Source organism: Onychostoma macrolepis, chromosome 16 (assembly GCF_012432095.1).
Source record: "Onychostoma macrolepis isolate SWU-2019 chromosome 16, ASM1243209v1, whole genome shotgun sequence".
Lineage (NCBI taxonomy): Eukaryota > Metazoa > Chordata > Actinopteri > Cypriniformes > Cyprinidae > Onychostoma > Onychostoma macrolepis.
The window spans coordinates 31001505-31024621 of NC_081170.1; the positions used below are offsets into that span (position 1 = coordinate 31001505).

The 23117-nt window shown below is 36.0% G+C and overlaps 1 protein-coding gene across 3 annotated transcripts in view; it reads left to right on the forward strand.

Annotated features, from left to right (window-relative positions):
• Window positions 1–23117, forward strand: part of grik2 (glutamate receptor, ionotropic, kainate 2) — a 228797-nt gene that overhangs the window by 160101 nt on the left and 45579 nt on the right. For all 3 annotated transcript variants that reach the window (XM_058746765.1, XM_058746766.1, XM_058746764.1), the window contains 2 exons: window positions 8756–8962; window positions 13952–14175. In XM_058746765.1, coding sequence (XP_058602748.1) covers window positions 8756–8962; window positions 13952–14175 — 431 coding nt within the window. The remainder of the gene's footprint in view (window positions 1–8755; window positions 8963–13951; window positions 14176–23117) is intronic.

A 23117-nucleotide genomic window follows, 5' to 3' on the forward strand; every position in this document is an offset into this window, starting at 1 on the left:
AATACACACACACACACACACACAAACAACGCTCAAGTACAAAGAGCTCACCGGGGTTATTTGACACAGCTTTCGGCCAATGAAAATCTGATCTGAACACTAGAGGCCTGAAGGAGCATCCGGTCAGTGTTCATAAACTAAAGGTAGCTCTGACTGAGCTGGAAGCAACACAGGTTCCCTGTCTGCCAGTCCGCTCACATCTCAGAGCTCTCATGTAAAAGCTCTCATTGGCTCTGTTTTTATTTAGAGCTCTGGCCAAAACCTCATGCACCAGGAGCAATTTAGTCAAGCGGAATTCATGACCAGACATAGATGAAACATGAAACTAGATTTTGACATTTCAGATACTGTGACTGCTGCATTTCTATAGAAACTCCCCAACATGATGCTATGCTGATTGCCAGGGCATTGTTATGCAGTTGCTAAGGGTTCTCACTGTGTTGCTAGGGTGTTCTGCATTCATATGCAGTTGCTAAGGTGTTTTGGGTGGTTACTATGTGGTTACTTAAATGGCCCGTTTCAAAAGAGCCCAGCCAAAGTCTCTATGCTATTCTGATCTTTAGATTTGGATTAAGTCCCTCCTTCATCGCACCAACCCCTCCCCCCCAGCAGTTTTACCAGCTGATAATATATATGTATGCTTCATGGTTCACGCTCAGAAAAAAAGAAGAAGAAGAGAAAAAAAAAAGGTACAAAGGCTGTCACTGAGGCAGTTTTTTTTTTTTTTTTCAAAATGAATGCCTTTGTAACTAAAGGGTGCATGAAGGTACATATTAGTACCTAAAGTGTACATATTAGTACCTTAACTCTTTCAACGCCATTGACGAGATATCTCGTCAATTAAGAGACAATCCGTGTTCTAGGTGTATTACGGTAAGGAAAGCCCTAGCGCATGTCCTGAATGAGTTACGGGACTTCCGGGTCTTTAGGGTGAGAATAGAAGACGATCGGCATAAATGGAAGGATCAGAGAAAATGTAGATCATATATAGATCATAGCCTATGTAGATCGTGCTTTGACCATTTTGAATCTGATCGGGACGATGTAGTCAGTGAGAGAGATGCATTTACAGACACAGAAACATCTTTAGTTGTAACCGATCCGTCGATCTGAATAGGGGTGTGTGTGTGTGTGTGTGTGTGTGTGTGTGTGTGTGTGTGTTGGCTCTATCTATCTATCTATATGTGTGTGTGTGTGTGTGTGTGTGTGTGTGTGTGTGTGTGCGCGTGCACGTGTGTGTGTGTGTGTGTGTGCGTGCATGTACAGTATATGTATGCATATGTATGTCTGTAGCCTGTGTGTGTGTGTGTAATCATATGTATGTATATGTTTGTGTGTGTGTGTGTGTGTGTGTGTGTGTGTCTGTTTGTTCTGTTCATTGAATGCAATTTAAATTATTCATATAATTATTTACAGGTGAAAGAATATGACATCTGAATGTATTTTGCATGAAAATGCACTACTTTGATAAAAATGCATTTTTCTCAGTTTTATGTCCAAAATGTTGTATTTTTGATGGTACCCACCTGCATTCAAATGGTGATAAAACATGAACACATGAAGATAGAATAAAATAGTTTTTTGTTTAAAAGCAGAGACTTGGTTCTTTATTTTGATATATAATATGTTCTTATATTCATAGCAGAAAATATTCTGAGGGCCGTCAAATTTAGGTGAAAATCATCAAAAATGCTGGCGGTGGCTGGCAAAAAAAACGCTGGCGGGGAAAGAGTTAAAGGTACAAAAGTGTGCATGTTAAAAATTTAGTTTTTAATGGACAACAAAAATGAAAGCAACTGTGGCAACAGATCTATGACCTTTGTCAGCTGAAATTTATGGTGCATTCCAATAAACCTGATCACATAGGATGGAATCATCATCAGCCAATAGGATGTAAGTCTCTGAGTCCAGTTAGATGTGAATGACAGTGCTTGATATTAAATGAAGTGCAGTTGAGTATATATACATACACACACACACACACACACACACACACACATATATATATATATATATATATATACAGTGGGTACGGAAAGTATTCAGACCCCCTTAATTTTTTCACTCTTTGTTATATTGCAGCCATTTGCTAAATTCATTTGTTCATTTTTTTTCCTCATTAATGCACACACAGCACCCCGTATTGACAGAAAAACACAGAATTGTTGACATTTTTGCAGATTTATTAAAAAAGAAAAACTGAAATATCACATGGTCCTAAGTATTCAGACCCTTTGCTGTGACACTCATATATTTAACTCAGGTGCTGTCCATTTCTTCTGATCATCCTTGAGATGGTTCTACACCTTCATTTGAGTCCAGCTGTGTTTGATTATACTGATTGGACTTGATTAGGAAAGCCACACACCTGTCTATATAAGACCTTACAGCTCACAGTGCATGTCAGAGCAAATGAGAATCATGAGGTCAAAGGAACTGCCCGAAGAGCTCAGAGACAGAATTATGGCAAGGCACAGATCTGGCCAAGGTTACAAAAAAAATTCTGCTGACCTTAAGGTTCCAAAGAGCACAGTGGCCTCCATAATCCTTAAATGGAAGACGTTTGGGACGACCAGAACCCTTCCTAGAGCTGGCCGTCCGGCCAAACTGAGCTATCGGGGGAGAAGAGCCTTGGTGAGAGAGGTAAAGAAGAACCCAAAGATCACTGTGGCTGAGCTCCAGAGATGCAGTCAGGAGATGGGAGAAAGTTGTAGAAAGTCAACCATCACTGCAGCCCTCCACCAGTCGGGGCTTTATGGCAGAGTGGCCCGACGAAAACCTTCTCCAGAGTGCTCAGGACCTCAGACTGGGCCGAAGGTTTACCTTCCAACAAGACAATGACCCTAAGCACACAGCTAAAATAACGAAGGAGTGGCTTCACAACAACTCCGTCACTGTTCTTGAATGGCCCAGCCAGAGCCCTGACTTAAACCCAATTGAGCATCTCTGGAGAGACCTAAAAATGGCTGTCCACCAACGTTTACCATCCAACCTGACAGAACTGGAGAGGATCTGCAAGGAGGAATGGCAGAAGATCCCCAAATCCAGGTGTGAAAAACTTGTTGCATCTTTCCCAAAAAGCAAAGTATTGATATTTCAATGTATACATGTGATATTTCAGTTTTTCTTTTTTAATAAATCTGCAAAAATGTCAACAATTCTGTGTTTTTCTGTCAATATGGGGTGCTGTGTGTACATTAATGAGGGAAAAAAAAAATGAACTTAAATGATTTTAGCAAATGGCTGCAATATAACAAAGAGTGAAAAATTTAAGGGGGTCTGAATACTTTCCGTACCCACTGTATATACAAACGAAGGAGTGGCTTCGTAAGAAGCATTTCAAGGTCCTGGAGTGGCCTATATACACTGTATATACATACAGTGGGGCAAAAAAGTATTTAGTCAGCCACCAATTGTGCAAGTTCTCCCACTTAAAAAGATGAGATAGGCCTGTAATTTTCATCATAGGTATACCTCAACTATGAGAGACAAAATGAGAAAAAAAAAAATCCAGAAAATCACATTGTAGGATTTTTAAAGAATTAATTGGTAAATTCCTCGGTAAAATAAGTATTTGGTCACCTACAAACAAGCAAGATTTCTGGCTCTCACAGACCTGTAACTTCTTCTTTAAGAGGCTCATCTGTCCTCCACTCGTTACCTGTATTAATGGCATCGGTTTGAACTCGTTATCAGTATAAAAGACACCTGTCCACAACCTCAAACAGTCCAACTCCAAACTCCACCATGGCCAAGACCAAAGAGCTGTCAAAGGACACCAGAAACAAAATTGTAGACCTGCACCAGGCTGGTAAGACTGAATCTGCAATAGGTAAGCAGCTTGGTGTGAAGAAATCAACTGTGGGAGAAATTATTAGAAAATTGAAGACATACAAGACCACTGATAATCTCCCTCGATCTGGGGCTCCACGCAAGATCTCACCCCGTGGGGTCAAAATGATCAAAAGAACTGTGAGCAAAATCCCAGAACCACACGGGGACCTAGTGAATGACCTGCAGAGAGCTGGGACCAAAGTAACAAAGGCTACCATCAGTAACACACTGCGCCGCCAGGGACTCAAATCCTGCAGTGCCAGACGTGTCCCCCTGCTTAAGCCAGTACATGTCCGGGCCCGTCTGAAGTTTGCTAGAGAGCATTTGGATGATCCAGAAGAGGATTGGGAGAATGTCATATGGTCAGATGAAACCAAAATATAACTTTTTGGTAAAAACTCAACTTGTCGTGTTTGGAGGAGAAAGAATGCTGAGTTGCATCCAAAGAACACCATACCTACTGTGAAGCATGGGGGTGGAAACATCATGCTTTGCGGCTGTTTTTCTGCAAAGGGACCAGGACGACTGATCCGTGTAAATGAAAGAATGAATGGGGCCATGTATCGTGAGATTTTGAGTGAAAACCTCCTTCCATCAGCAAGGGCATTGAAGATGAAACGTGGCTGGGTCTTTCAGCATGACAATGATCCCAAACACACCGCCCGGCCAGTCTCCAGATCTCAACCCCATCGAAAATCTTTGGAGGGAGTTGAAAGTATTTTGGCCCTAACCTTATGGGCCAAAATACCAGCAACAGTGTGTGCAAACCTTGTGAAGACTTACAGAAAACGTTTGACCTCTGTCATTGCCAACAAAGGGTATATAACAAAGTATTGAGATGAAATTTTGTTATTGACCAAATACTTATTTTCCACCATAATTTGCAAATAAATTCTTTAAAAATCCTGCAATGTGATTTTCTGGATTTTTTTTTCTCATTTTGTCTCTCATAGTTGAGGTATACCTATGATGAAAATGACAGGCCTCTCGCATCTTTTTAAGTGGGAGAACTTGCACAATTGGTGGCTGACTAAATACTTTTTTGCCCCACTGTACGTGTATATATTTATATTCACATAAATTATATCATATATAAATATATTTAATATATAAACGTAGCATCTTTTTCTTAAATATATACATGAATGTGTGTTTATTTATATATACATAATAAATATGTGCAGTACACACACATAAATTATGTAAACAAAAACTTTTATTTTGGATGCAATTAATCGCGATTAATCATTTGACAGCACTAATATTAATATATATATATATATATATATATATATATATATATAAATGTGTCAAAGTTACTGTCAAAATAATAATAATAATAAAAAAAAGATTATTGGAGTATGTTTACAAGAAAATACCATTTCAGTCTTTCTTCAAAATTTCAAGTTTAATTCAATGCATTATTTGCCATTTCTTTATAAATGTTTGTGAAAATTACCAGCATATTCTGAGTTGGTTTGTAATCCAGGTTTTTTTTTTTTTTTTGTTTGTTTTTCTCAGTGTATGCTTAACCCTTGTGTGACCTTTTGGACATTTTTGTCCTTTTCGGTTTTTTTTTATTTTTTTTATTTTATTTTTTTTATAATTTTGCCTGTGTTATTGCCAGCTGCATAAATTGTGGCACAGGTATGTATTTTTATTGGAATTTTACTATTTCACCTCTATTTCCTTTAATAAAACTATTTGCACTAGGTACAAAAAAATAGTTCCTCTCAGGATCTTGAGCACAAACATGTCCCCATTGAAAACCTATTTTTAATCACAGTGCAATTTAACTGTAAAATGATGCAACATTTGTTATTAGGCTTTCATTCTGTTGGCAAGGCTTACATTTTTTACTATTTTTTTACCAGATGGTGCCATTTTTTTCAGGTTTGGCCTATAAAGCAAATACTTGCTTTATTCCTGTTTTCTGCTTCTGCATATTATAAAGCCAATTGGATAAATAATGCAGCTATAATTATATGGGTGTGTTGGTATGGATGTCAGAGTGTGGTTTGTATGTGTGTCATTAAAAAACAAAAACAAACAAACAAACAAACAAAAAAAAACCTTTGTGTGTGTGCTTGTAATATTTGAAAATACTCTACCGCAAATCACAAATCCAACCACTGTGTACACCAGCAGAGTTTTGCTGGCATCTAATGGGGGAAATTTGGTACTGCGCTCAAACAAGATCTTACTGAAAGCTAATTTTTTTGAGATATCAACCTCAAATTTGGAACACAACTTGTTTAGATTTATGGCTTTGATTTTCTAGCAGGTTTAGAGTTCAACATGTTTTATAAAATATATATTTTATATAAAACATTGTTCCTAAACCATTTTCATGAACTTAAACCTGTATAACGTTTTTTGGTTTCACTTTTTAAACTTTTTTTTTTTTTTTTTTTACTTCAAAAATAATCTGCCATGAGACCAATTTTAAGTCTGTGCTCCAAAGCTTCAAATTTTTATGACAGTTTTTTGACACGGACATTTTTGTCTACTACGGACCTATGTGTAACTTTTTTAATTTTTTTTTTTATTGACACACAAGGGTTAATTAATAGAAAAGCTTGAAAAACTAACAGCTAAAGTTGGTCTGTGCTTTCATCAAACATAATATGTTGTAAAACTCAAAAATAATATATTTTTCTTGTTAATCTGAGATCAATTACCTTGCATTTTAATTAAAATGAGCATTAACATTCATAGCTGCGGGAATGTATTTTGGGGTGGTGGGGGCGGGGGTTGAGAAATAAAGCTGAGGTGGGGTTTGTCACGTGACAAGAGTGATGCGAGTTTGTCTTTATTGTTGCTGTTTTCATAAAAAAATAAAAAAATAAATAAAAAATAATAATAAATAAAACAATGAACCACAACGCATTTGTTTTAAAAGAGAGAAAATACCTTATGCAACCCAAGTAGGCTATATCCGTCGTATTAATTTTCTTAAAAAAAGTTATATGTTTAATATAAGCATATGCGAATTTGCCATTGTACTATTATGTGTTTTAATTAATAGGCTAATAATGAACCACAAACTACAGAAACTAAAGAATACTAAAGAAAGGGGAAATCCAAAGACCATTTATTTGTGTTACAATGCGGGTGAAACATATGTCCCTTATTCATATTGTTAATAAAAGTTCAAAGTTTAATATAGGCCTAAGTGAAATTGTCATTGTACTGTTTTATTGTATAGCCTTTATTATTATTATTTTTAATAATAATAATAATAATAATAATGAGCCAAACTAAGCATTCATTTGAAGTAAGGGGAAAATCCAAAAACCTTTTATTTATTTGTTACAAAGTATGTCTCATTCATTCAGTTAATGAAAGTTTTATGTTTAATATAAGCTACTTTGTTATTGTAGTATTGTTGGTGTTGTGTGTGGGATTTTTTATTTATTCATTTATTTTTCATTAAGAGTAATACTGAATCAACCTTAAGCATTAATTTTGTTCCAAGAATAGGAAAGATCTAACATTAAAGATCAAAATAAGCGCTGCAGAAGCGAGAACGCAAGATTGGTTGCTGCTGAGGCTCGATCTTTCTCTGCTGTATCTTTGCAATGGCTGTAGAAATGGTCGTTAATTCTGGATTTGGGTACGGCACAGACATGTTACAGGTAATAATAGGATCAAAAAGTGATGACAACAAACGACTTCCTAAGTCAGTTTAAGTTGAAACGACTTTCACGATCAATTTGATTCAACTTAATTCATGTTTTACTGTTGCTTATTGTCATTGTAGGCTTAGGCTTCTTTTTTTTCTATTAATTTGAATAAATATACAAATCAATACAATGAGTTTTATTTATTTTCTGTTAGAAAATGTTCATTTATTTATTTTTAACTCCGCACCCCCAGAACCCCCATTTTTTCTTGGGCTACACGCCAGGGGGTGCTGCAGCACCCCTACTTCCCGCGTTAATGTTAACACTGCATTATAGTGGACATTATAAGGACTTTCTTACTTTGTCTACTTTGTGTATCAGAAATATTGTCTATTTCTATTTCTCTGCATTAAAACAGGCAATATCTGTATTATCATATGAGTTTTATATTTTATATAGTATGAATGTGAGTAATGTAATACCTTTATTTTTTTTTATTAGTTGTGCTTGTTGTGTACACGTCTTAGGGTGGTTGAATTGACAATGTTTTCAAATGTCAGAGAATTTATGAAAAAAAAAAAAAAATGAAAATAGTTTACACATAGAGCATTGATGCATGAGAGGAACTGTTGTTTCTATGCCGGGCTCCTGCTGTGAACAGGCTGCCTCTCATTGGTTCATTAGGACCGTGAATATGCGGGCGGTAAAGCAGCGTGGGTGCGGGAAAGCGCTTATCTCTCTCTGCTGCAGCTCCCCTGGCACAACACATTTTCCTGAATAGTCTCAGTGGTATAGAAGGATCAGTTCACACCAGCTTCCTGTAGTCTGTACCAGATATCTGCATTCATATTGTCAAGATCAGCCGTCTTATATTGCTGATTTGTTGCTCATGCATCACAATAGTTCACACCATGTTAAAGGAACAGTTCAACCATAAATAAAAATGGACATCGTTTACTCACCCTCATGTTGTTCCAAATCTGACTGCATTACTTTAATTCTGTGAAACACAAAATAAGTTTTTTGAAGAATGTTGGTGTTCAAACTGTGACTGTATAGACAAAATAGTAATCAAATATATATATATATATATATATATATATAATTTTATTTATTTATTTATTTTTTTTTCAAATGTTATGTTATATTATATTATATTATAAGCTGTGGTTTGAGCTGCATGATACAATTTTTCACTCCCTGTGGCTACACATCTCTGTGGGTGCGCAAGCCCTATCAGACATATTTCAGACATATTTCTGACAATCAGAGCACAATGTCTTCTCTCTCCACAGGAAGAGCCTTACGTGATGTTCAAGAAGTCAGATAAGCCGCTATACGGTAACGATCGCTTCGAGGGCTACTGCATCGACCTGCTGCGAGAGCTGGCTGCCATCCTGGGCTTCACCTATGAAGTGCGACTGGTGGAGGATGGCAAGTACGGAGCGCAGGAAGAGAGCACGGGCCAGTGGAACGGCATGGTCCGAGAACTGATGGACCATGTGAGTCAGACTCTACAATCCAATACTGTTTTGATTGCACTCAGGTTGGCTCTTTTCCACTCTGTACAACCCTGCAAGGTTGAGCAAAACTGGCTCCCTTTCAAATCATCAATGTGAATATATATATATATATATATATATATATATATATATATATATATATATATATATATATATATATATAGATTTGCTCACCCCTGCCCCTCAAAGATGTTGGAATTTAAAATTTAAAAACTGGAAGAAGAATTTATAGAATAGCAATTGAAAGAAATCCAACATAATCACACAAAAGCTTTGTTACAAATAATAATCATTTATTTTGACTAATTATATTTATTCCCTGATGATTCCCTAAACTGATTAGACTGATTTCTTTCTCAGTACTATTAAGACCATTAAAGCAAATTTGATTTCTTTCATACAGCAATACATAAAGTGCATCGAAACGAGTGCAAAATTAGTGTCTATACTCAACAAGGCTGGATTTACTGCATTTATTTCAATAAAAAAATGTGGTAAAACACTAACATTATGAAATATTACAATTTAAAACAAGTTTTATATTTCATTATATTTTAAAATGTTAATGATTCATGTCACATGTTCCTTCAGAAATCATTCTAAAATGCAGATTATCAAGAAACATTTCATATAATTATCAACGTTGAAAACAGTTTGAAGCACAACATTTATTTAAACTTTTCTGTAACATTATAAATCTCTTTCATGTAACTTTTGATCAGCTGAACATTGACGTCCTTGCTCAATGAAAGTATTAATTTCTTAAAAAAAAAAAAAAAAGGAACCCCGAACTTTTGTACAAATTCAAACTCATCTCTTTCGCATATGTTGTGTGTATTCATACTAAAAATAAAATGAAATTGTATTATTATTAAAAACTACACTGCAGTGATCTAAATTTCTTTGAATGTCCTTCCATCTTAATTCTACTTCTTTGAACTGAAATTTGAATTTTGCCTCCTGTTCGCTGCCTCGATTCAAATTTAATTACATTATTAAGAAATCGTAGTGTAATTTATAAGGCGTTCCTAATTCAATTCAGGATGGTGCAAAATCCTGACACATTTTTACCCTGCTGCAGAAGGGACTTGTCAAGATTATACAATGAAAGGAGATGCTTTCAGTGTAGAGAGGAAACAGATATGAAAATAAGATTAACAGTGCATGCGTGCGCGCATAGCAGATGGTACGAAATGCAATAAAATAAAACTCAAGCACATACTGCCGAGAGGACACAAAGTGAAAAATCTGGCATTAGTTTTCCCCCCATAGAGCTTATTAAGCACATACACTATTACAAACACACACACACACACACATTTAGGAGCAAACACTGCCCTTCGACACCCTTATTAGATTCCGCAAAGACTAAGATAGGAATAAACACATTGCTGAGAAAAGTGCTTCACACCCCATATTCAATAGCAGTATCCATTGCTCCAACTGATACATCAGACATATCTCTTAGTCACTGCTCCTCAATTGGTCATGGTCGGATCGTCTGGTGTGAAAGCGGAGGGTGTGTGTGTGTGTTGTCGTAACATTCCCCAGCAAACCCCCCCACAAGACGAGCAGGACAGACTGTAATTGGCCTTGACAAGCTTTCAGAGCAGTCTGGAGTTTGCAGTTTGCCAGTACATTGATGTGCTAGAGATAAAAATATCTTGTCAAAGGACTTTAGAAGAAAAAAGGAAGGTAGCGAGACAACATCTGCTCACTTCTGGCATTAATTTGCCCCCTCTGGGAATAATTATAGACAATCCAATAATTCTAGACGGAAGCCTTTATTTTGACTGAAATTATACCAATTCTAACAGTAAAAGTGGTGAAATTGAACTAAATGTCAGTTTTTGGGGCACAGCCGTCTTAGCTGGTGTCAGCGTTTCAACAACAGACCCTCCATCAGTTCTGGAGGAGGAATAACGGCCTTTCCGTGTCAGAACGGATGTTTCTTTGAAGAATTATTATGTTGAAATTGTACTGGGTTAAATCTCAGATTCACAATCATACTGTAGTCATACTAGGCTTGAAATTGCGTCATTTGAATCTTAAGACATATGCCTTTAAAATAAGTTTGAGGGCTCAAAACTATTATAGAGATGTAGTTCAGGATTCCTTTTCCCTCTAGATATTTTGTCGTTTGATTTCTTTCTGTTTTATTTGGAGTTTGAGAGGCACAAATAAGAAAGATAAAAGTATTCATAATATGAATGAATGATAACTTCACAGTTGAGTTTGAAGCAAAATTCTCAAGTTATAAGTTTGATTGTATAATCCACATTTAAAAACTTTTACTGTGCATTACTGTTCAAAATGTTTCCACCAAAATATTAAGCAGCAAAATATTTTTTTTCAGAATGATTTCTGAAGGATCACATTACACTAAAGACTGGAGTAATGACCTGTTTATGTCAAGATCGATAACTATATAGATAACTATAATAACTAGCGTCCGTATCAATAACATTCTGTTTCTTATAAGCACAAACTGCACTTTTGTCATCTGCCAATTATGAATGTTCAAACTCTTTAAAACAGGATGAATTTGTATTGTCTGTCAATGTTTTATTAGCTGAACAAAATGTAAACTTATTTTACTGTATTTTTGATCAAACAAATGCATCCTTGATGAGCGCAAGAGACTTCTTTCAAAAAAAAAAAAAAAAAAAAGGGGAAACAAATAAATAAATAAAATCTTATCACACTTTAGATTAGGGAACAATTCTCTTTATTAACTAACTATTAATTATGATTTTTGCCTCAATAAACTCCTAATTTGCTGCTTATTAATAGTAAGAAAGGTAGTTGTTACATGGTTGTATTAAGGGATCTAAAATAGTATCATACAGAATAAGGCATTAATATGTGCTTTATAAGTATTAATAGACAGCCAATATGCTAGTAACATACATGCTAAATGAGCAACTAGTTAATACTGAGAATTTGGCCCTTAAAATAAAATGCTACCAAAAATCTTACTGACCCCGGAAACATTTGAACACCTGTGAAAGACACAGGAGCTGCGAAAAGCTGCATTGTTGCTTGACGTCTGTAAACAATCTGTTATGGCATGTTTACACTGGACACGAGAGAAGCATCACATCTCAATTTCTCTCATTATAAACAATTAAGCTGCCTGCACTGGAAGCAGAACAGACTAGATGCAGTAGTTTCCTGCTTGCTGTTGGATTTTTCCTTGCTGAGAATATACAGTGGTATAAACAGTACAGCAGAATCTCTACCAGTTGACACATTTCAGCCCTCACATGGTATATACAGTCACACTCCTCACTGATATGCTAAGAAGACATGGTTTTGATTATTGCAGCTGCGGTTGTCACAGTGATGACAACATTTCGCAAGCCACAAAAATATTATTTGAGGGCATGTTGAGTAGCGTTTGTGTAGGCAGGGCCATTCTTAAGCATAAGCAAACAAGGCGGTTGCCTAGAGCGTCATTATCTGCCTTCCAAGGCAGCAGCCAATGGAAGTGGAACCTCTTAAGTGACTGATCTAGAACCCTCTACATGGACTGCAATTTGTTTAGGCTAAAATGATCAGCATAATTATAGTGCCTACCGTTTGCAGTATTATTTGCATTGGGAGTGTGCCTATTATGTCTTGCAATTTTTTCTTCTTTTCCCCCAATTTGTAGTGTCTCAATCCCCCCCCCCCCCAACATAGTTTGCATGCAGTGACTTTAAATATAGACAACTTTCTTGATTACAATGTGAATGATCTAGTTCGTGGTGAATGATGTTGCTCGCTTGAAGTGTATGCACAGTATAGGCCCAAATGGCTAATTATAGGCAAGTGAGATGTTTTCAGTAGTATTAAATACATTGGATTTTAGAAATGCACATTACTTTTTATTTCCAGGAACTAATCTGCTTCTGTAATGAGTATTATTTGTGATCCTTTACCCCAAAAACATAGATGTAATAAAAAAATGAATAGATATTGGCAAGGAAATGGTCCTACACGCTCTCATAGCTATTTTACATTTTGACTAATTGGTTTCGTTTGCTCATATTTCAAATTTCAGTCTGTTTATTCCAGTGACAGTGAGGTTTAGAGGTGGACCTTCTTGTCTTTTTTTCTAAAATTTGTTTAGTACGAATGAATTTGTACAAATTCACCACTAATTATTCAAAATGTAAAATAGTGACATTTTCGTATGGATGATAATACAAAACCACCACCAATTTGCCAAAACATAAAATAGTGACATTTTTGCACCAATGAAATCACACAAATTCACCGCTAATTTTTCAAAAAGTAAAATAGTGACATTTTTGTACAAAAAATATTGAATGAGTTCACCACCAATTTGTCAAAATGAAAAATAATCATGCTTTCTTAAGAGATCAGGTTGGATGGTCATTAATGAAACAAGCGGAATGCACAAATGTGTCCAATTCTGTTAACTTCACTAAATGTTCTCGTGACTTTTTTGGAAACCGGTGTGCATTTTAAGATATTTTCTTTTACATTAACAAAAATCCAAAGAATGCACCTTTTATTTGTTACAGAATTTTTAACTTGCGGTCAAACTGGCCCTGAAAACGTATGCTAAGAGACACAGGCTATTTCTGCTTCTGACAGAGAGCCAACAGTGTCAGACCTCTGTAAAACCTTTAACCCCCTTCATTTTCCCTTTTTCATAACTGCTATTTTCATTTTTTAGTCTAGTTGGGTAGCTGAGAGAGTGGATTCGGTTCAGCGCTCCTCCGGTCCCTTAGACCCAGTAAATCATGAAAGGCTTTAGTAAGTGCTGAAACAGTAGCAGGTAAATCAAGAGAGAGAGCGTGAGTCCACGAGAGGGCTTTAAATTTCCTCTTAAACGCTGTGGGGCAGAGTGTGTGATGTGTAAAAGCCCTGTTTTCTTAATTTGATTTCCTCTAAATGCTTCTGCTCGCCCTGATTTACAGCCTATCGCTCTTTTCCCTGTGCATTATTTGTTGGCAGAAAGCTGATCTTGCAGTGGCTCCCCTGGCCATCACGTACGTGAGGGAGAAGGTCATCGACTTTTCCAAACCCTTCATGACGCTGGGGATAAGTATACTCTACCGCAAACCCAACGGCACCAACCCGGGGGTGTTCTCCTTTCTCAACCCCCTGTCCCCCGACATCTGGATGTATATTCTGCTCGCTTACTTGGGTGTCAGTTGTGTGCTGTTTGTCATAGCCAGGTAACATACCAGCCACATATATAGACATACCCCACATCATAGCCTCATCTCATTGACATGTTATGCTAACTGAAACAGTTCACTCTTAGATTTAACTTTAGTGGCCTTAAAGGAACGGTTCTTCCAAAAATAAAAATTCTAACATTATTTACTCACCCTCATTTCGTTCCAAATCTGTATGACCTTTTTCCCATGGAGCAAATAAGGTCAATACTTTAAAGCAAATGAGCCTGTCAGGATTCAAAATGACAAAAAAATAATCATTTCAAAATTTCAAATCATCATGAAAGATGTCCTTATGCCACATGCGCTATATTCCAAGTCTTCAGAAAAGCCATGTGATAGTTTCACATGAGGAATATATGCATAATATACAGTAGAACAAGTGTCGTATGGACTATGATGCTCTTATTTTTTATTTTTATTTTTATTTTATTTTTTGTCATTTTGGAGCTTGACAGCCCTAACCTCCATTCCTTTTAGTAGGAAAAAAATAATAATAATAAAAAACACTGCTCTGGATGTTTAATCTTCTATGGACATGGACCAAAATGAGTATGAGTAAATTATGTCTTAACTGCACAATCCTGCTCCTGGAGGGCCACCGTCCTGCAGAGTTTAGCTCCAGCCAGCTCCAGTACACTTGCCTGGAAGTTTCTAATGAGCCAGACCTTGATCATCTGCTTCAGATGTGTTCAATTAGGGTTGGAGCTCAACTCTGCAGGACAGTAGATCTCCAGGAACAGGTTTGGGCACCCCTGACTTTGGTTAACTATTCCTTTAAGAATCCCGGATGCCACTCTCACAATATTTACACGATGAAACGTCATGAGGTTCAGCTCAGTCGTTTCCTGGGAAAATTATATAAATATGAAATACCTGCAGGTGTGAACAGGAGATAACTAAGAGTTAAAAGAGAAAAGGGGAGAAAGAAGCACACACATGCAAACACACTAGAGAGGAGCTATAAGGGTTGCTTTGGTCTTCCTGTCTTGACGCAGAGGAGCTACAGTATGTGCCTCTCATCAGATAATGCACAATAGCACAAACCATAAAAGCAAAGATGCAAAATCACAGTTTCAAGACAGTATGTGTGTGAAAGACAGAAAATAGGTTTGTGGGAGTGTTCAAGCGTGTGTGAGAGTGAGATTGAGGCATTTTCTGGTGTGAAACGCAACCTCCCCCATCCCTCGCTGTCCCTACTGTGTCTATTTTGTATACTTTTCTTTTCTGATTGGGTTTTTCCACATCCTGCTTCATATATCCTTTGGAAAACTGAAATTCTATGATATGCAATGCTACGGAAATGTATATTCACATTTTCCAAAATTGGTAGAATCAAAATTATTTAACAATTGCTTGAAGACACTAACAACTTTGAAATCCTTGGGTAGCAGTGACCATCTGAAATGCTGCTTGTCTGATAAGCTCTTGTTTTGGAGACTTAGAATTAAACCCCATATACTGTAGTAAATACAATTTATTCTAAAGCTTCACTGTTTAAATGTAGTTACAAAATAAAGTAATTTTTAGGACTTAATTCATGGATATCACACTTCATTGTTTTTAGTAGTAGACATTATGGGCTACTTGTCCCTTAATTAAAGGGAATTCTGGGATAAGTGCAAGTTAATATGTTCATTAGAAAATAATTTCGACTCGTAACTCAGTTTGTAAAGACAAACAAAAATATAGCTGCAAGCAGCAGTTAGCAGAACTGTGAATAGAAAACTACTCTAAAAGAGAAGAATGCACCTTTTCATATATGTTCATAGCTTTCAAATGGATCCTTTTATGCATGATAGGGCTCAGTATTTCACGACTCATCATTGACATCTGTCAGTTCATATTTTTCCTCATTGCTTCCAAACTGACAGATGTAGGATTCCATCTTATTTTTAATATATATATATATATATATTTTTTTTTTTTTGCACCCATGAGTCAAAAAACTGCATACTGCACATATCTCTATGTGGGGGATGTACAAATGTCAGTTGTCTTCTTCAAAAATTTGGACAAGATGAAAAGTAACATCTGTAAATAATAATGCCCATTTGACAATAGAATCTATGGACTTTCATTTAAAGTCTTGATGACATTGAGATCCTTTCTTCCAATATTGTAGTGTTATCAAAAAAAGAAAATTAAATAAATAAATAAATAATATATATATATATATATATATATATATATATATATATATATATATATATATATATATATATTGGTTGTTGATTGGATTTTGAGATTTGGAAGTTGCACTACAAACGATTGCACTATACGACTGGATAATCCTGTATACGTTGCCAGAGAGAAGTCTATCTTTTTCACTGGAAGATTTAGTTGTGCTGTTCTGATTAAAAATATTAAAAAAATAAATGAAACATATGCACAGTTTAATTGCTCTAAATGCATTTAGAAAATGGGTGATTTTTTTCATGTTGATTTTTCATGCCAACTTTACTAGTTCTTACAATTAATTTATAAATCCATGAAACACCTGTTTAAAATTTGAAAAATTAGAAAGGTTAAAAATCCCAGATTCATTGCATGACCCATTCATGAGAAGAAGATGATTTTTAAAGGCTTTACATAAATGTCAAATACTGAAGAGAGAGAGAAAGAAAGAAAGAAAGAAAGAAAGAAAGAAAGAAAGAAAGAAAGAAAAAAACAAAAAATCATGAAGGAACTTCTTGGTCCCTAAGGGAAAATTGTTCCTTGTCAGGAGAAGGAATTGCATGTAAAAAGGCCCTGTCTCAAAAGAGGTATAGCAGAGCTGATGTTTTGAATATTGCAAATTAAACTACAGTCATCCATCCCATAATTACAAAATGCAATTGGCTTTATTTATTTATTTATTTTTGAGTTGACATTATCTTTATTGATAGCTTTGTTTATTTATATTAAACCCAGAATGTTCTTTTAAATCTTTACTGTAGTACATTATTTGAATAAATCACTGATATCGATTTTACATGCATTGGTACTTTCCATTGGTCTTCATTGGAAGCATGGTGGGGAGAAATCCAAAGAAAAGGCCTTATTTTAACCCTAAAACTCTTGGGTTGACCGCATTCAACTGGTCTAACCCAAGAGTTTCATGGTTAATGCACTTGTGCTTTATAAATGTTACTGGCAATATGATCACACAAGTTTCTAACAAGCTACAACTGTCATCTAAGTTGGTTCAGAATATGCACCTTTCACCTTTTAACTGCACTAATGTTAATGCTGGGTAAGTGTTCACCTTTCCAATTCTCAACTAAAGCACAAATAACAAGTACACAAATAAACAGCATGCTTTAACAGAAACACACAGCAGACAAGACCTAACACAAGATAGTATTACTGTGTTTATGTGTTTGTCTCTTTGTACACATTTCTTTATGTGTGCATGTGCAACTGCTTTTGTATGTGCACTATAAAGCGGTATATGCAGCAAACATGTCTGCGTGTGAGAGCGAAAGACGGAGCGAGAGAGAAAGAGATCACAGGGTGACATAATGGGGACTGGTGGAGGGTTTCCTAAGGCTTATTCTCACCATGCAGTATTTAGAAACCTTCCTTCTGGGCACAGTATGAAAGTCAAATATTTATCCTCTTTTCAGAATCTGTAATGCATATCAGCAGTTGTTTTTGTTCCTGTTGTTTTCCTCTCCTTACAAAGTTTTTTCTCTTTTCTGCGAAAGCAGGTGATGAAACAGCTGAGGAAGTCTCGATTGGAAATGAATTACACTTATTTATGACACTGGTTCTTGCCGTAAAGCAATCGTTGCCTTGATGCTGTAAATCATGCAGCTGATGCAATACTCAAATGCTGCTTCTGATCCTAATGCTTCAAATAAATCAGTCTTTTTTAGTTTATCTGATCGTGAATGTGGTATGTGTTAAACCATATTCCTATCAAAGGCAAGCTTATCTCACTATTCCATAATATATAGTAGAAATATATCTTGCATGTTTATTATATCTTATTCATAGATTAAAGTTTGCAACCAGTTTTAAGACAAATACGAGAAAATGTCATTCTGGACCAGATTGTATCCACTGGAAATTGATTGGATTGTGAACAGTATAGATTAGCAATGTGGAAAATAAGCGAGATTCATGAAGCCTGAAAATATGTTGAAAAGCCGTTTCAGATGAACTTATCTATTAATTCAGTATTATATGAATTTACAGAGTTTCATATGCATTTGTAACCTACATCTTTAAGTTTTTCATACACAGAAAACCTTATACTTTAGATGCCGCACTCTCACGAAAGCTATCACTGAGGCGATACCTTTTCAAAAGGTACTAACTAATATGTACTATTTAGATACTATGTGCACTTCAGATAGAAATATAAACCTTTAAGGTGCAAAAATGCACCTTTCATGGGTAAATATAAAGTATAAAAATGTTGCTATTCAAAGGGCATTGTTCCAGTGACAGCTTTTGTACCTTTTTTTTTTTTTTTTTGAAAGAGTGTCCATGTATTCATATTGTATTTTTTAGTGTATACACAAACAAAATATGAATCTTTACATACAACATGCTTTCAAGAAAATGAATAGGGTCAATTTTGATTCCATGTTAACTTGAATTTTATATTTTCTGAAGAAAATATGCCGAGGTAATAGGCATTGTGGTTGACTACCTATCGTATAAATAGTGCATGCCTTTGTTACAATACTAATATATGCTCAGAATGGTTGATAAGGTGTTCTTAGCGCTTGCTAATGAGTTGCTGTACAGTTGCCAGAAAGTTCTGGGTGTTTGCTATCCACAAGTTTCAAGTAAAACTTCCGGTGAGGCGGCAGAAGTAGTATACAAATGGTATTTTGTGTGCTAATTAGCGAAGAGGCTAAGCCTGCGTCCCAATGTGCATACTATCCATCCTAAATTCTATGTGACATTAGTAATTTTCAATACTATTTAGGGCAGATAGGGTGGATAGTATGCACATTGGGATGCAGGGTAAGTTTTTTCAGGTCTTTTCCACTGTCAGAGCCAGTGCTTTAAATGGGTCGAGCGGGGCTAATAACCTCAGACCTGTTTTACAATAATAAGTGCTACATTGACTAATTAGTTTGTGTTAGGATTGATAACTAGTCACACAGAAATAAAGTGGTATTTACCGTTATTTCACAAAGGAAAGATGCACACAGCCTATTATTCAGTTGCGTCTGTTTCGGTTTATTGTAGTCAAGACAGTTCTACATCACATTTAGAAAGAATGATCATTTCTTATCATTTTCCACTAAACATATGACCATGAGTAGCTTTAGCACTCTCTCCAGTCCCAATACATTGTTATATTTTCAGTCAGAAAAACAGGGAGCTCCCAAACAAAAATTAGGTTAATGATTTATGACATACGCAGAGCTATGTATGAACATCAGGTATGAAGAGAGGAAACTTATTGACAGATAAAATATGTAAATAAAGAAATACATCACTTGTCTGATTTTTCAGGCGGTCGTATTTACTATGTTTAACATGGTAATGCGTGCATAGTCTTTTGCATTGCATATTTCTGCTTTGTTGATAATCTTCATCGGATCTCACACAGAAGTTATGGTCCCACTTTATATTAGGTGGCCTTAACTACTATGTACTTACATCAAAAAAATAATACAATGTACTTATTGTGTTCATATTGTATTGCAAAACACTTTTGCTGCTATTGAGGTGGATACGGGTAAGGTTAGGGACAGGTTTGGTGGTCTGGGTAGGTTTAAGGGTGGGTTAAGGTGTAAGGGATGGATCAACAATGTAATTATAAATGTAATTACAGAAATTAATTACAGATGTAACTACATATAGGTATTTTTAAAAATATAAGTACAATGTAAAAACATGTATGTACACAAAAAGTGCATTGTATCAAATGATTAATTTAAATGTAAGTACATAGTAGTTAAGGCCACCTAATGTAAAGTGGGACCGAAGTTATTTCAAACACTCGCTGCAGTCTGAAAGTGTGTTTTGAGCTAAAATGATTTTACAAGTCTTTAATGTTTATGTTAGCTGGTAACTATATGAAATGATCCGCGGCGCTGACGCTCTCCAGACACAGAGAAACTCTGACAGTCCCGCTTGTTTATTTCGAACCGGAAGACACTCCCACTTTTGACGCAAGGCTTCATGGGGCGTAGGAAACTTGTGGATAGGAGGGTTCTTATTGGTCCAAGTTAAAAGAGCCACTGCGACATAGGTCCCTGGAGAGGGCTCAGGTTACTTCTTCAATGTCAGTCTAGGATCTGAGAAATCTAGGCCTTTTTTATCGTCTGCCAGGCGAAAATCATAAATCGAATTGCTTAATTATTAATAGTACACCTCTCCTCAACGAGCAGAATGATTTAAGGTATCGCTCATATCTGTAGCAAATGGTGCTGGATGAGTTATAAACCAGAGTTTAATTATAAGGGTTAGGTTAGGAGTTTGTTCAAATCCCTAAATAAAAATATGAGCAATATTTGTAGTAATGTTTGCCTTAGAAAACATCACTAATGAACTATTGTCCTTACTGCAGTGAGAAAATCCAAACATGCGAAAGGAAAGATACGTGCTCCTCACAAGATGAGTAATGCCTTCACCAGTCAGGGCAAGTGCTTATCAGATCCCGCTCATTTCCAGGTGGAATATGCTTCTAAATGGGCTGCACTTAGGATGATTTAACAGACTGCTGTGTGGGGCTGACTAGATAATTAACTACAAGTCTAGGAGGGAAGAGGATGGAAATACAGTATATATATATATATATATATATATATATTAGGTGAGCTCCAGTAAACTTAATTCAACATTGTTTGTTTGTTTGATCTTGCAGGTGTCTATTCTATTTCATTCATAGATTAATGTTTGCAACCAATTCTATTTCTGTAATCTGCTGACTGAAACAAATGCAAGAAAATATAGTCCTGGACCTGATATTAACAGGTGCTACATACAAAAATGGGAAGTGAGATGTGTTGAAAAATATGTTAAAAAGCCATATCAGAGTAATGCATCTTAAAGAAAAAAAGGACCTACTATATATTAAGTGTTGTTAATTACTATGTACCCGACCACCAATCCCGCCCCTAACCTTACACATATCCCACCTCAATAGCAGCAAAACTTTTGCAATTCAACATGAACACAATAGGTGCACGGTAGCTAACAATTCAAGACACCTAATATAAAGTGGGACCAAATATTTTAGTAGAAGATTTATTCATTCATTCAATTTTATTTGAGTACAATTACAATGTTATACATTTATGTATTTAAGTTAATTCAGTGAAGTTAAATACTATTTTTTGACTTGAATAAAACCAGGAAAACAGATTTAGGTTAGAGAAAATTCAAATTCAAAAGAGGTCATGCTTGGCGCTGAAATACTACAGGAATATTAGGCATCTCTTAAGACCGAAAACCCTGCAAGACTATGCTGAACAAACAGTCAGTCTTTGAAATCTATGGTAGTGCATGGATTAGCAATGCATCATTGTGTAGTATCCTTATTGAATTGTATGTCAGCTCCACAACATGACCTCAACCCATGTTCTGGATGCTAAATGCAGCTACACAGCGACGTTATTTAAATGTGTCAGTCTTCCAGATCTGACATGACTGCTATCAGGTGCGTTATCAGTCCTGTGCACAATGACTTTCTGAAAGAAAAAAAAGAAAAGAAATGGCACCATTGTTCTTTCCCGAGGCATCAATGTTTCCTCAGCCTTCGTTTATCTCTTCATGTTGACCTTGCTCAAAATTTTCCCTCTGCGGCACAGATGACCGGAGATAACAGAAGGTCAGTATAATTGGATCAAACTGACAGCTAACGGGCTACTGACGCTTCCCGTAGCAGCAGGTTAAGCCGCGTCTCATGCAGAGGCTGTTCGTCGCCTCTCTCCTCCGCTGGCACGCTCCAGTCGATGACAGCCATCCATGTTAGATTTGCCGTTAGTAATTGGCTTTACTGAACATGATTGTGTGAACTTGCACAAAGACCCTTAGCATGAAAGGTCTGGGGCAGCTGTTGCATCTTTGCAAGATTATAGTTCGTATGTACTCAGACTTGCATCACAAATAGCGAATAGATCTAACTGCTTCAAGCTCAAAGATTCTTGTCCTATGGCTCTATTCTAGTGAGCTGCTTTGCTATCTACAGCCTAAATGGGAAGTTATCTTCTAAGGAAGCATCTTAACCTCTTAACCTCATGTCATAAAAAAATGTAAGGTATTCGTATGGGTATGTAACGTATAAACTTATATTTTAGTATGTTCCGTTCACCAGGTTTTCGAGCAGAGCTTATTTGACAATGTTGTTTTGTATTAGTTTGATACAGAAGTTGAGCTATTTAAAGAGCACAGCAATCAATTTAGATAGAAAAAAACTATGATTGCACCAGCACTTGATGAATCTTGCTCATAGCCTCATATGCAGAAAATGCTGTGTACTCTACTATTAGTCTCTAAAAGTCAATAATTTCTGTTTCCATTTTAGAGTCCATTTTCTTCTGTTTCCATTCCCATCGGAGAATAAAAAATAGCTGAGACAAATAATTTCCTTGGTATCTGATTACTCAACTCTTGAAAAGCCTGTAGATGCTTTTTTATTCGACTACTTCAGCACAAACAGAATTGGGTCACAATGCTTAATTGTCCCCCAATCAACCTTTACTAATGCAATGTCACTTATATTTAGCTGGAGTAAATGGGAAGTCTCAATGTGGGAGAAAGATAGCACAGTACGAGGGATTGGGGTGTGGCAATGATGGAATTGACTAGATATTCTGCATTGGACATCTAAATTAATCCTTTTAAATCGATATTCTGGGTTAACTACAAGTTAAGCTATTTTGACGGCATCTGAAGCTGTCAGTTACAACAAAATAACTTTGACTAATAAAAAAAGAAATGCACTCATAAAGTACAAGACACATTGTAAGTTAAGGCTCGGTCTA